At 46.0% G+C, this 13930-nt stretch overlaps 1 protein-coding gene across 2 annotated transcripts in view; it reads right to left on the reverse strand.

The window, feature by feature from the left end:
* ZNF423 (zinc finger protein 423) overlaps positions 1 to 13930 on the reverse strand; it is a 218081-nt gene that overhangs the window by 88589 nt on the left and 115562 nt on the right. For both annotated transcript variants that reach the window (XM_082062694.1, XM_082062693.1), the window contains one exon: positions 1368 to 4591. In XM_082062694.1, coding sequence (XP_081918820.1) covers positions 1368 to 4591 — 3224 coding nt within the window. The remainder of the gene's footprint in view (positions 1 to 1367; positions 4592 to 13930) is intronic.

The raw sequence follows: 13930 nt of genomic DNA on the forward strand, positions 1-13930 counted from the left end.
AGAAAAGACAAAACTTTGGGCTATAGGCACGGTCATATGAAATAAGGATTAGTCCTACCTAAGAGAAGAGCGGTGTTCTACGGGATTTAGAAGGAAATAAAGAGCCAGTGCTCAGCAGCCCAGCGGGGGACGGGAGACACGGCCTGCACCAGCTCTGCTGCTCACGGCTCCATCTGCATCCTCAGGACACACTTTGGGTCTTATTGAGCCCCTACTATCACAGCTGAACGGTATTCTCAGGTTCTTTTCACGCAGTAAGATGTGTTTGTGGGTGCTTTAATTAGCAGATTGACATAAACAGGCATCTAGGGCTGGAATTATTCATTAGGAGTTGGGTGCCTAATTTCCTTAGATACTTTTGAAAATCTCACCCCATCATGTTTAATTAAAAATGTCAGATGATATCAATACTCAGATGTGTCTGCTCTTGGTCTCCGGAGAAGATTTCCAAAATCTACTTCTCATTCCATCTGTTCCTGACAGAGGGAGGACTGACTTGGCCCATTCTTGAACCAAAACGTCAACAAATAATTTTAAAAGACTATAAACTGCGAATGATATTAATCTCCTGAGTAGGCCTCTGAACCCTTCCTTGGATCTGCTTGTTCCCAAGTAGCTTGTAAGCTAAGAAATGGGAAAGCAGGCTGTGTGCAAATGTTAGGGAGCACAACTACATGTAACCTGCATTAGCTTTGCTAAGAAAAATACTTATCTTACAGGAGGGCCATGAAGCAGATGCTTCTAAAATGACTTTTAAAACCATACAAACAGGCACACACGTACGTGCACGCACATCCACGCAGCCTCACAATGTTCACGCTGACAGACACCCACAAGCTCTTTAGCACAGAAGTTTGTTTTAGGTGAGAATTTGGGGGGTAAGTTGGAATTCACTGCGTTTTTCCTCAGAAGTTCCTTTATCCTCTTGCTCATGTTCAGTTCGCTGGTAAGAAATAAATAATCTCATTCCTCAAGTATGAGAGATTTTTTGGTTGTTGTTCTGGGTACTTAGCATCTCCTTTTATTCATGTAAATGCCCCAGTTTTTCAGCTCTGCCAGTTCAGTAGCATCAGAATTCATGGGCAAACTCAATCCCCACTGTTCGAGTGTCTCTGTCGGTAAATCTAGGGCAGGTTTATGACAAAAAAATCTGATGCGCTGCCACGAGGAATCAAGGAACCTGCAAGGCTGAGCCCTTGTACTCCCCAGTACTCTCCCTTTACTCCTGGTCTGCTGGGTTTTTTGGTAGCACAAGTCGTTTTACAAAGTGACAGTTTAAAAAAAAATATATAACATCGGATCAGTTCTATGTCACATTGAGGTGTACATGTTATCCCTCAGACATTTTAAGGTTCAGCTGTACTTACTCTGGGAACGGGGGACGTCTGGGTACCTTTCCTTTGGCCGCTGGTCTCGGGCGTCAGGTCTCGGTGGTCCAACTGAATGTGGCTCTCGAGGTCTTCGGCACTTTCAAATTTGACGCTACACTCGGGACACCTCAGGCTGCCACAGGGCCTCTCGTTCACCTCCTGCGGCGCCAGCCCCGAGGACTGTCCGTTGGCGCCCCTGGTCATGCATCCCGCGCACAGCCCGTAGGGAAGGCCGTTCACATCCAGCTTTACCAAGTCCTGCTTATTCCGAAACTCCTTCAAGCACAACGCACACTTGTAGAGTTTTTGCAAGGCCTGGCCGTTGGGCGATGAGGTTGCGGAGTTTCCCGCCAGTTTCTGCATGTGGAAGGTCCCGTGGATTTTCAGCTCCAGGGTGGAGGTGACCGTCTGCATGCAGACAACGCAGCGAAACCCGGTGAGCGAGTTTCTGAGGTCCGGATGCATCTGGCAGTGCTCGATAAATTCCTCCTCGCTCTGCAGCGGCATTTTGCAGATCCGACACGTGCCCGTATCCAGACTCTTGCTGTGGGTGACTTTGTGCTCCGTCAGGGTGAGGAGCGACGGGAAGCGCTCCCCGCAGATGGGGCACATGTAGTGCTTAGCGGGGCCCCGGTGGGTCTGCATGTGTTCTCTCAGGCCGTTTTCGGAGAAAAAGGTCCTCGAGCAGATGTTACACTTGTGGCTACCTTTGATGAACTCTGCTTTCTTCCTAGAACAGTCGTCCTCCCCGGGCCTGATGTTATGATCTCTCAAGCGATGGTTCTGCAAGAGAACCTCCATAGTGTAGGCGGCCCCACAAATGTCACAGCCATACATGGGCTCCGAAGCGTCCACGTCGTCCTCACTGGCTTCGTGGCTGTTGGAAGTATCTGGATTCTTCATTAACATGTTCGGGATATCCGCCCCTTCCGTCTTCTTATTTGTCGGGGTCATGCCGTTAGCCGTCCCGTTCTCAGCGCTGGCATCGAACACACAATGTTTCTCCCGCAAGTGCTTTTCCAGCAATATGATGGCGTGAAAAGCTTTGCTACAAAACTTGCAGTTGTACTTTTTGCTGTGGGTTGTGATGTGGCACTGCAGTTCCACCTCTGTGCTAAAGGTCTCACCGCAGAAGATGCACTTGTGAGACTTGGACGGGTTCCCCAAGTGACTGTGCTTCACGTGGATCTGGAGATCCACCTCCTTCCTGAAATCCCAGTTACAGGCTGTGCAGCGATACATCTTCTTCTCATTGCTATGCTTGACTGCCAGATGCACTTGGATAGATACCTTGGAATCAAAAACTTCTTGGCAAAGGGTGCAGTGATACAACACAAAAGTATGCATGTCCAACAAATGCTTCTGCAAATCATCCACCGAAGAAAACTGTTTGTCGCAGCTCTCGCATACATAATGCGTTGAAGTTGTCATGTAATGTACGGTGAGATGCTGCAGAAGGGACTCCTGGGAGTCAAAGTCTTCTTTGCACTGAGGGCAAGACTGTTTCCTCAACAGCAACTCCAAATGCAACTTTAAATGGGTTTGAAAACTTTCAAAATTGGAGAACTTTAGATCACACTGATTACACGGGTATTCACCATTCGACACTGAGTTCACGCTGGCAGAAAGCCGTTGCCTTTTAGGGGAAGAGACTTCAACATCAGAAGAAACTGGACTCTGCTCTGCTTTTGACTTCTTATTGTGTGCCAGAGGAATGTTCTTGTGGTTTTCTTTAATATGCTTTGTAAGCTTCAGGATGGAGCCAAAAATGGGGGAGTTTGTGCAATAAGGGCATGAATAAACTTCCATAAAAGACTGGGTTGGCTGAATGACAGGGGAATCCAATTTTGAATTTCCTACGTTGCAGTGAGTCTGCTGAATGTGCTCAGTCAAGGTTGCTTCGGTCAGGAAGCCCATGGAGCACTGGTTACAGAAGAAAGCGTTGTTGCCATCTTGAGGGGTAGCGTTTGGGCCACAGTGAGTAATACGGATGTGTTCTTGTAAGCTGTTGATGTCCGCAAACATCTCTGGGCAGTAGTTACAGTGAAAGGCGGAAATGTTGCTAAACTGCACCATGGGATAGGCGTGGTTTTTGTGCACCTTTCGCACGTGTTCGTTCAAGTTGTAGAGCGTAGGCATGGAATCAAGGCAGATCTGGCACGTGTGGCTTTGCTGAGGTTTATCTGCATGAATGGTCTTCAGGTGGATCTCCAGAACGGCGAGGCTGTTGAAGTCGCGCTTCGAGCAGTACGGGCAGCTGTACGTGACTTTCGACCAGCTCTGCCCTTCCTCTCTGTCCACAGACCTCATCTTCTTCTGTCCTCTCAAAGGCTTTAGGGTCGAATCCGGGGTGGATCCTCTCTCCACCGAGGCGCTGGAGTCGGGCGTCGCGCTGCTCATGGACGCCACGCTGCCCAGGACGGGGTCTGGGCTGATGCTGTGATTGCTGGAGTCAGGTTGTCTGTGGCTGTCCAAGTGGCAATAAACTTCCTCCACGGAAGAGAACTGCTCCGGGCACATAGGGCACTTGTGTTTTTTGTTGGCATGGGCTTGATGAATGTGTGAGAGCAGCGAGTTTTCGTCTGCAAATACTTCAGGGCAATGAATACACTGCAAATCTGCCTTCTCGGAAAGCTGTGGGTGGCGTGTCATTACGTGCTTCTCCAAATCTTCAGTCTGACTGAATGTCTCTTCACAGTAATCACACATAAAATCATCCTTCTTCACCTCTTTCTCAGTCTTTGCCATATGTTCCTTGTTCTTTTTATGAGCCTGCATGTGACTCTGCAACGAGCTGGTGGAGGAAAACCCGCGTTTACACACGGTGCACTTGAACGGTTTGCTGGAGCTGTGGGTTTTCAGGTGAATTTTGAGGTGGTCGCTGCGAGAGAACGCAGCCTCGCATTCGTGGCAATGGTACTTTTTATCCCCCGTGTGAAGCTTTATGTGGCGGTCCCTACTTCTCTTGTGCTTAAAAAGCCGGCTACAGTAGGTGCATTTGAAAGGTAGTTTGTCACTGTGGATCTGCTCGTGCCTTTTAAGGTAGCTCAGGCGGATGAAGGACTTATCGCAAAACTGACAGGGATACGGCAGGCCGGTCCCCCCTTCCTCCTCCCCGATGCCGAGATCACACCCATCTCCTATCATCTGAGTGGGTGATGCAACATCTTTGCTGGAGGGAGATGAAGCCACCCAGGAGAGTTGTGGGTCGTCATCACCATCTGTAATGGGAAAGCAGAAAGGAGATTAAAAACAATTCCCAGTGCATCTGTGAAATAAGGACAAAGCTCTCAACAACACGATGGGCTTCTGCCACTACAGCATTTAAAAATAAATAAATACGAAAAATCTCTCTCGAATTTCAAAGGAGGTTTGAGAAAGAGCGATAAAATGTATCGGTCCGCATCCTTCACAAATATGCCAACATATAGTGTTAATAAAAAGCGTTTCTCTTTAGCAGGTTAAACACCTGCTCACTGTACTGTGAAGCAATAAACAATGAATAAAGAAAGCAAAACACAATGTGCAGTGAAGCAATGCAAACATTTTGAAAAGCTACAGTGTTAAGTGTTCACCTGTGATTTTGTGGGTCTTTTTAAACGCTGCATCGAGGTGGTTTTAAGTAATGTCTGCATTTAAGCAAATCCTTCGGCTCTGTCTCACAACTGTAACAGAACGAAAGGCTGCTCAAAGCAGAGCTGAAATACAAGCATCACATTTGAGGCACCTCAATGAAACCAGAGATCTGCATCATTCCCACATTCATTCGTATGACAGGTAATGTTGCCTGCTTGGTGCAAAATAAAACCAATTTTAAAAGCTCAGAAAATCACCATTGGAGGTCTCAAGACATCACGAAAGAATCAACTTCAAGATAAAACAAGAGCCCAGCCTCTGTTTTAATAACTATTTCCTTTGCTAAACATGATGTTTTGGAAAATATTTTATAATTTGATATTACCATAAAGAAACACAGCACCGACTCCAGCAGCAAAAAAGTCGTTTTAGGAAGAATACATAAAATGTTGGCAGCTTTCATAAACAGAACTGTTAACAAGAAACAGAAGAGAGCGAGTTCAAATATCCTAATCCCAATAAACGCGGAGATGTTGAGTGAAGCAAAAATGTCACCAGTCCGATATTAAACCGAACCACAGAATGAAGCAAAAAAGAAAGTTAATGTAAACGAGGGAAGGCACTGACCACATATACACTTGGAGATTCAAAGAAAGGATCTGGTTCTCCAGATGCGTTGTCCTTATAAAACATTTAATGTTCCTACTTCAGCTCTTACTAAAGCGAACCAACAAAACAATCCCGGCTGTGCGTGTCGGAGCCGCCAGCTCCGCGGCCACCGGCGCACAGGAGCACGTGTTGGGGACGATCCGCGAGCGGGGCCGGGACGTCACCCCGCACGGGCAGCTCCCGCGGTAACACCCTCCTGTCACCCAGGAAGGGGCGAGCGGAGCTGCCTGGGCAAACCACACCAAAGTCACACACCAAACAGCTCCTCCGGCACAAGGGGCTGCTGGTTTTGGGCTGTGTGGGTCGGGCACCCGCGCCCCTCGCTCCCCGGTTTAATAAACCGCCTGGTCTGGAGTGATGCCAGACACCGAGAACACGCCTCCCCCTGCTCCAAAATGCACCCGGCTCCAGCACCGCGCTCCTGGGATGCTCCAGCTCTTTGTGCTCAACTCACTCCTCCGTGCCTGGCCCAGCCTGAGCCCAAAACCCATGCGACGAGCCCCCCAGTTTTACATGAACTCTTCTCTTCTTCATCCCCCAACCGCGAGCCGGTGTCTCTCTGCAGCTGCAACAAAGCCTCACGTTGCCAACCTCAGCTTCATCCTCTGCTGCCCGGGGACCCCCTGTCCAACAGGCCGGGGCTGCAGCCCCACGGCCCCGCAGCCCCACGGCGGCAGGAGCAGCCGGCTGCAGCGCCCGGATTAGGGGCCCCGGGGAGGTGCGGGTGGCTCTGCGCTGGCTAATTCCCTCCTCTCGCCAGCTGGGCTCCTCCGGGAGACGAGACAAAGGGGAGCAAGAGGGGGGTGCTGGGCCCCAACTAGGGCAGCACATGGTGTGTTTGCTACCGCCGCTGCTGTCTGGAGCGGGGAGGGGGGGAAGAAGAAAAACAACAACAACAGGGGAAAAAAAGCACACCAGCATTGTGTTATTTACTGCTCGGCTTACTGGCTGTAATTAAAATAATTTAGAATGTCCACTTTGCAGGAATTACTATAAAAATCTATATATTTTTAATCTCTTCCCTGCCCAGCACACAGGCTGCACCGGGGGAGCCCCGAGCCCTTAAACCGAGCAGCGAACAAAGCTCCATTGTTCTGCTTTGGAACGGAGATGCGATGGGCCAAATCCAGCAGTAACGCCGGCTGGGCCGCTGCTTTAACTTTGTTCCACCCGCAGGCGCGGGTGCCAACCACGGCGCTGGCCCACCGTGCAACCCCAGCAGAGCTCCCAGAAGGTCTCGTCTCCTCTGACACCAACTGATCCAGCCCAACACGCACTCAACGCTCACACGGGGCCAGTTCCCCTCCAGCCGCTGCTCTTCAAACGGGTTGGGCTGTTCGGAAAAGCAAAATCAAAGCAAGCTGGTGTTACTGGGTGAGGGACGCACAAAGACGTTGCTGCGCTAATGTGATCCGGATTCGAAAAAGTTCACGTTTCTCAGGTTGAAAGGCTGGGTTTGTAATAAAAACTGAAGCATTTACACAGTTGAAAGGTTGTGTCCTTTTGTTACTTTGTTTAGACCTTTCACTGAATTTCATGTTTAACTTCTGGATTCTTTTTGCTGCACCGTTTTCTCCTACTTTTACAATTTAAAAGGAATCAGGAAACTTTAAGACCCAGAAACAACCTACCTTGACTTCCTTACAAACAAGATACTAAATTACTGAAGGCCTAAACTGGAGAAATTAGGGAAAACTCATTATCATTAATCTCTTTATGAAATGAAAAATAGCCCTGTTAACTTTAAATTGCCATATTAAATTGAAGAAAACACCTATAATGAACTGAGAAGGAAATGCTAAGGTATTTTAGCAGAGTAATATTTTAGTGGGAAGACAGATATATTTTAGATGTGGTGTGACATGTCTGGCAATGATGGTGAGAATAATAATTCTACATTAATGCAATCAAAGGAATGTAGCAGAATGAGAAAAATCACTTTCAAAAAGGAGATTAAAGTCATTAAAAATGGCTAATCCTGCAAAGTGGGACTGTTCTAAAATAGAGAATCACATGGCTGGTGCAAGGCTTTTGTCATTTGCACATAAGAGAATCCAAACAAGTATTAAAAGGGTAAGAAAATTCAATAAAAAGTTTAATTAGGAAAAAAAGAGGCAGCTTCAGGATGTCAGTAGTCCTCAGGATATATGTTCGGGTCATGAAGCTTAAAGGGCCAAACTTGATAATCAATCTCAAAGCAGTACAGTAATTTAGCAACTTAATGTTCAGCACGTTTACGGGACTGCGAGCATTTATCATCATCACTGAGGAGATCATTCCAGCCTCAACGCATCCAATAAATGTATTTTTCCTTCTATTAAGAGCAATTTGGCCAAGCGGCGGTATAAATCATACTTCCCTCTCTGTTTATCTTCCAGGTAACATGAGCCAAGCTCAGAAATAACAGTGAAGCTAAAAGAATACAACGAAGCCCCGGCAAACGCGACGTGTCGTAGCGAGGGGACCAGCGGCCCATCGGCGATTGCATTGAGCGGCACCAATGGTGGGGATACATTTATTAGTTCTCAATTATTTTGCTATAGAACACAAGGTGTGGACAGAGCCCCCATGGGCTGGCACAGAGCTGCGGTTCCTCCTCACCTAAACATCTGCTGGGCGATGTGGGGTGTCATGAGGATCCCTTAAAAACGGTCAAAGCACCCAAATCCCTTTAGACCATTGAGAGCTGAAGGAATTCTAGAACCCAAAAAAGTAAGTTACTCTTGCAACCAAGCTCGGCACCATAAGATGTGCTTCTGAACTGTTGTTTCAGTTCCTCATCTCCATAACAGAAGAAACCATCTGCTCCTCAAGGGCAAATTGTAGGGCTTGCTTCTGCATCGCTGTGAAAGCCCCAGACATCCTCGGGTGGAAGGCCTGATCAAAACACTACCAATTTCAATAATTATTATTATCACGGATGCTTAACGATGAGAATACAACACAGACTGAGGACCGAGAAACCTTCAGTAGCAGTTACAGCAGATTTTGCATTGCTGCACTACGTATTAAAGCCAAGGATGGATCATTACCGTGGATTAGAGCGAGAACCTCACGGAGCAGACGCTGCTCATTGACTCTGCAGTGTGAAATAATGCTGATCAAGTTTACAGAGCAAATGTTTTAAGTTTCAATATTTTCAGTGCACTGTGACAGCTTTTTACTTGATTTTTTTGTTGGAGTGTTCAGCCCCGTTTTCCTGCACGTTTCTATGCACATATTGGCCTCACAGACCGCTGCTGTTGGTTGTGTTGCAATAGCGGAACGCGAAGCCCCTGCTCTTGTGGCAATGAGACGCTTTTTACGCCGACGAAACCCGGCGCTAATGCACACTGAACAATGGAAACGAGATTTTTACGTCTCATTTATAATTATCCCTACAAAAATCTCATGAGAGCGTCCCCCATGACTGGTCACCCTGTGCACTGTGTCAGCAGCTGCTGCTTCCCCACAAAACCATCTTCATCGGTTTGTATTTTAAGGCACTATGTTGCTATTAAAATATATATATATATATATATGAATATATATAAAATGTTCAAATCAAACCTAAAATTGGGTAAAAAACTAAGGGGTGCTAATGTAAGTGGGACCACAGGCAGTGGAGCTATAGCTATTTCCGTGCCTATGTTGTAAGCATTGTTGTTGGGCTAAATGACCAACAGTTAGCGACTCTTATTCCAACTTCACAGCTTTGCACTGCAATTCATTTTCAAGTGAAGCTTTTAAAGAAGATGGAAAGACGTCTGGCTCAATGGATAGTAAGTATAATCTGATTTTTCTTCTCATGCAGAGAGTAACTTGGTATTTAGAATACAAAATCAGCACAAGATGTAGTGCAGAATTTCAAGCATTAAACTTGCTGGGATGTCTGCCGCAGATAAACTGTTACACATAGAGGGTTTAAACCTTGCTGTCGTCATTTAAACCTTTCTGTAATGATCAAAGATACATCTAATTAGTCTCTTTTTTTATGCTACAAGTTAAAAGTACACGCAAAGATGTCTATTGATACACAGAAACTTGTTAAGCCAGAGTAACGCGTGTCTGAGCCCTCGTCTCCCGTTAGCAGAGGTATCGAGACTCAGTAACAACCATCCATAGGACGACACATAATTCTACGCAGAGGATAAAATGAGAAAGTTCTTTTTAACACTGTTTTTTCTTAAGTCAAATTTTGCTGGTAACAAAAAAATTAACATATCATTAAATAAGCTATTTCACACTTAAATAATAAAGGGTGGAGGAGAAAGTTTTATGTTAGATGTAGGAATAAACGAAATGCTTTCGGAGTTGAATCACTGTTTTTCTTTGGTCCCTTTGGAAAAGCAGCAGATACGATATTCTGCTGTGCATCATGGACTTGGGACTGGAAACAGCTGCACTCTAATTACATGTAAAGTGTACCAAAACATTCCTTTTATCACAGACTGTAAATCTGTTAGCATCTGTCTCTCCTTTGTTTCTTCCACAAGATACAAGCTTGTTTCTACATTTTTCTCACCTGTAGCGGTGATTAAAATTCATTATAAATGAAAGGAGTGAGCACTAAAACAAGTTCCTCTGTGTACAGTTCTAAACTCAAATTAGAAACAGCTGTTTGCTAATTCATGCAGTGATGTTTTGTCGTGCTCTGTGAATCAATAATAACTCACCCTATTTCTCCCAAAATGTTAGGATTAGACATATATTTTGCTTAGCAATCTGCTCTTCAGAAACGTTCAAATGCACGTTCGGGCTTTTTCAAGAGAGATTAGAAGATGATACCGGCAAAATCATCAATGAATTAACAGAGAGATGTTAATACCTCGCTGCCCGTGCTGCCCCTGCTGCCCAGAGGGTCCCGTGCCACCCTCGCCTGCTTTGATACCCACGGAGCATTTAGCAGGAGTAAGGAAGGTGTAAAAGAACAAAACGGGCTATGGGGCCACACACACAGTCACACCGAGAGAATACGGTAAAATTAGAGTTTCAGCTACGACACGCACAACTTTCAAACATAAGGAACGACAAAGCCCTTAGGAAAATAATCCTAGTAGGATAATTATTACTTAGAATAATTAGTTATAAAATTAGTTATAATAAATGGTAATAATTATGCTAATTGTTACTAATATCCCCCCATACTATGTTAGCCAGAGCATAAACTTCATCTGACCCGACCGGCCTTACACTCGCACAATTATATTCTGCACTTCTTGCTACTTGTTGTCAGCATTTATCACGATTTCAACACTTGATTATACGAAACAAAGAGACGGCACACAGTGGTTAGGAGCTCTGCCCGCTTCATTCTCTATCTAAACCTAAGGACGCAGGCGGCATTTGGAGCAGAGCCCACGGCACATGCAGACCTGCCCCGGGCACCCCGAAGATCCAGCCAGAGCTGGGGAAAAGCATCAACCTTCATAAGAAGGAAAAAAGGAAAGTCCTTTCTTTTCTCATCTCTACAGGAAGATGTTTTCCCTTGCTCACGTTTTACTCCTGTTAGCAGGGAGGGCAATCCCCGCACAGCACAAACTTCAAGACTCAGCTACTCGTGGAGATGTGGCCGGTGGAAGAGCCTTGCTGGTGGGATGAAGGGCACGAGGTCCACCTCCTAGATCTATGATTTCAGTCCTCAGGTGCAGCAGGCACCTGTTCCCTCAGGTACACGGGGTCAGACAGACCCGGCTCATGTTCTTTCCCCCAGTTCACTCCCGTGACCACCATCAGAAATACAGACCAGCTGCTGTTTGGAGAAACCCACTGAATACAGAATCCAAAATTAAAGAGAGACAGACTTTTCTCACTGACCAGCTCAGAGCGATTTAATTTAATGCTCACTGTGCTCATTTCCATGTTTTTCAATTGTACTTTCAAGTGAAGATTAAGCCATCAATTACAACCCATTTAGCTCATTCATGAGATCCACGTCGGGGTCAGGTTGTGCGCGGGAGCCCGGGCAGCGGCGCTGACTCGGCCGGGCAGCACGGTCCAGCTGTGCACAACCAGCTCCGAGCTGCTTCTGATGGCCGGGGGAACAGTCTGGACGAGCAAGTGCCTTTAAACCTGGGGCGGTGGCAAACGAGGACAAAGAGTTTTGTCAAGACCTCTCCGATAAGCTGTTGCTATTGCTAAGCCAAGCTCATCCCTACCTCTGTGCCGGCAGACAATACTGGAGCGGGGCTTCCTTTTCTGCCTCAACTTTTGGGCCATGTATCAACTCTCAGACAGAAGAACCGCTAAGAATGGAGAAAACCGGGACCAGGCACCACAACTGTTCTGTGTCTTCTGGCTGAGGTCGCCAAAAGTGATCAGATTACTAGGATGGCTCTCTACGATGAGATCTCCAATGATGCTCAGCAGAGACATTACGTCTAGGAAAACTGGTTTGCAGTCCCTGTCTTTAACATATGACGAAACTGTCCCAAGAGCAAACTTTTGCTCCTAATGAGGACTTTCCACTGGTGCTCAGCAGAAGAGATGTCAACGGCCATGTCCCGAACCTGAGAAAAGCCTCGTGTTTGAAACCGCAGCCCTGCACAGGACTTTACTGCCGAGCTTTCCGGCCCCAGGAATTTAAAGCTGGTCATATTATTAGAGCGAGTTGCAGGGGAATATAAAACAGGCTTGTTAAGTTAGAAAGAGTGGGCTGTTCCAGACTCTCATTTTGATCTAGGTGGGAAAACTGTGATGCACTTACAAACTTAATGGGTTGACGTTTGTGATGAATAGACCTAATGCTGAAAAACACATGTTGGCTGAAATTACTCAGCAATAAACAAACAGTAAAAAACAACAACATCCAGATTTTATACTGCCTTCAAAGAACCAGGGAAGAAAAATCAATAAATTACATGTGACAGACAGTATCAAGTAAGCTGTTTTATAGCCGCGCATATGCATCATTGGCCTGACTTCCAAATGTGTTGTGTATTCACATCAATCCTACTGAAATCAATAGGAACAGCAGTTGCTCAACACTTCTGAAAACTCAAATGACACAAATATGAAATACAGCCAGTTGTACAGAGAGGGATTTTCAGCAAGGTGCAGGGATTCCCTGTCCCTTTCATGAATTCACAGTCAACATTTCAGACAACGCTCTGGCTTCGCTACAGTGAACTGTTTGGGTTTTTTTTTTAATATATCATTTAAAATTAACAAAGAACACCCACAAATGTAAAAGCACAGTGCTGAACATGAAGTGCATTCCTGAGCATCGTTTAGAGAAACATGGGTCAGGAATGCGCACCCGGTTTGCAACTGCATTGGAACAGAGGTAGGAAGGCAGTTCTGCACTTACCACCACCCCACAGAAACAACTGGAAGGTTTAAAAAGAAGGTAACTATAGATTTTGTGCTATGCAGGATGAAAAGCAACCAGCGTGACTTGCCTGGAGAGATGTGTATTCCACACCGTACGGTAACACTGCTGCTTTTTCAGTATCCATCACCTTAAATAAGAAACGGCTTTTAAAACAAGCATTCGCCATCCAGTAAGAATCCTTCTCAGTCCATCAGTGTTCCCCTAAAACAACAGGCACTGACCTGGTGTCTGCAACACCCTGATATCACAGAATTGAACGAAATATAGGAAAAAGCTCTAGGAAATACCTTTCTCTCTACCTCTCCCCACTGGCTATACTTACAAAAAAATATCAAGGAGTGTTAACAGACTAAATAACTCATTAAAAGGAACGAGGAGGCAGTGGGGAGAGATTGAATTTACCTGAGAAAAACGCACCTTGATGCTACAGGTACGGAAAGCATTTGGCTTTCTCTAGAGGAGTGCACTAAATGAAAAGGTGGGTGGAAGCTGGAGCTGGGTGTCTGGGGTGGGTGGATGTTTCCTGCAGAGGAAACCGTGGTCAAAACAATCAAACCCCATCCCACCTCTACTGCCATCGAGGGGCAAAACGGGGACTTTAAGCTCCATGTCGAAAAGAAGAAATGCTGCCAGTAAGCTGGTCATAACCAAGAGGGCAATTTAAATCTAGGGGGGGAAAGAAAAATTATTGCTTGTATTGTGAATGGTTTTCTGTTATTTATTTTCAGGATAATGTAGTTTTCTGGCCACAGATAACTTGGGCTGCTGTCTGAAAGAGGATCTTTATCCCATCTCGCCCTTACAAAAACAAACAAAACTGGGTGAATGAATGGTTTGGATGAAAATCCCGTAACTGCTCCCTCACACCTTTAGCCAGAATGACTGTGAAACTGAACTGCACTCCATCTCAGGCTCAGCTTAGCACATGGAGGTGTGAGTACCAAGGGTTATGGAAGTGCCGACCTTGGCTACCCAGCCAGACCGAGTCCTGTCTGTGTTTAAC

The sequence above is a fragment of the Streptopelia decaocto genome (assembly GCF_964273445.1).
Source record: "Streptopelia decaocto genome assembly, chromosome: 11".
In the NCBI taxonomy this organism is placed as follows: domain Eukaryota; kingdom Metazoa; phylum Chordata; class Aves; order Columbiformes; family Columbidae; genus Streptopelia; species Streptopelia decaocto.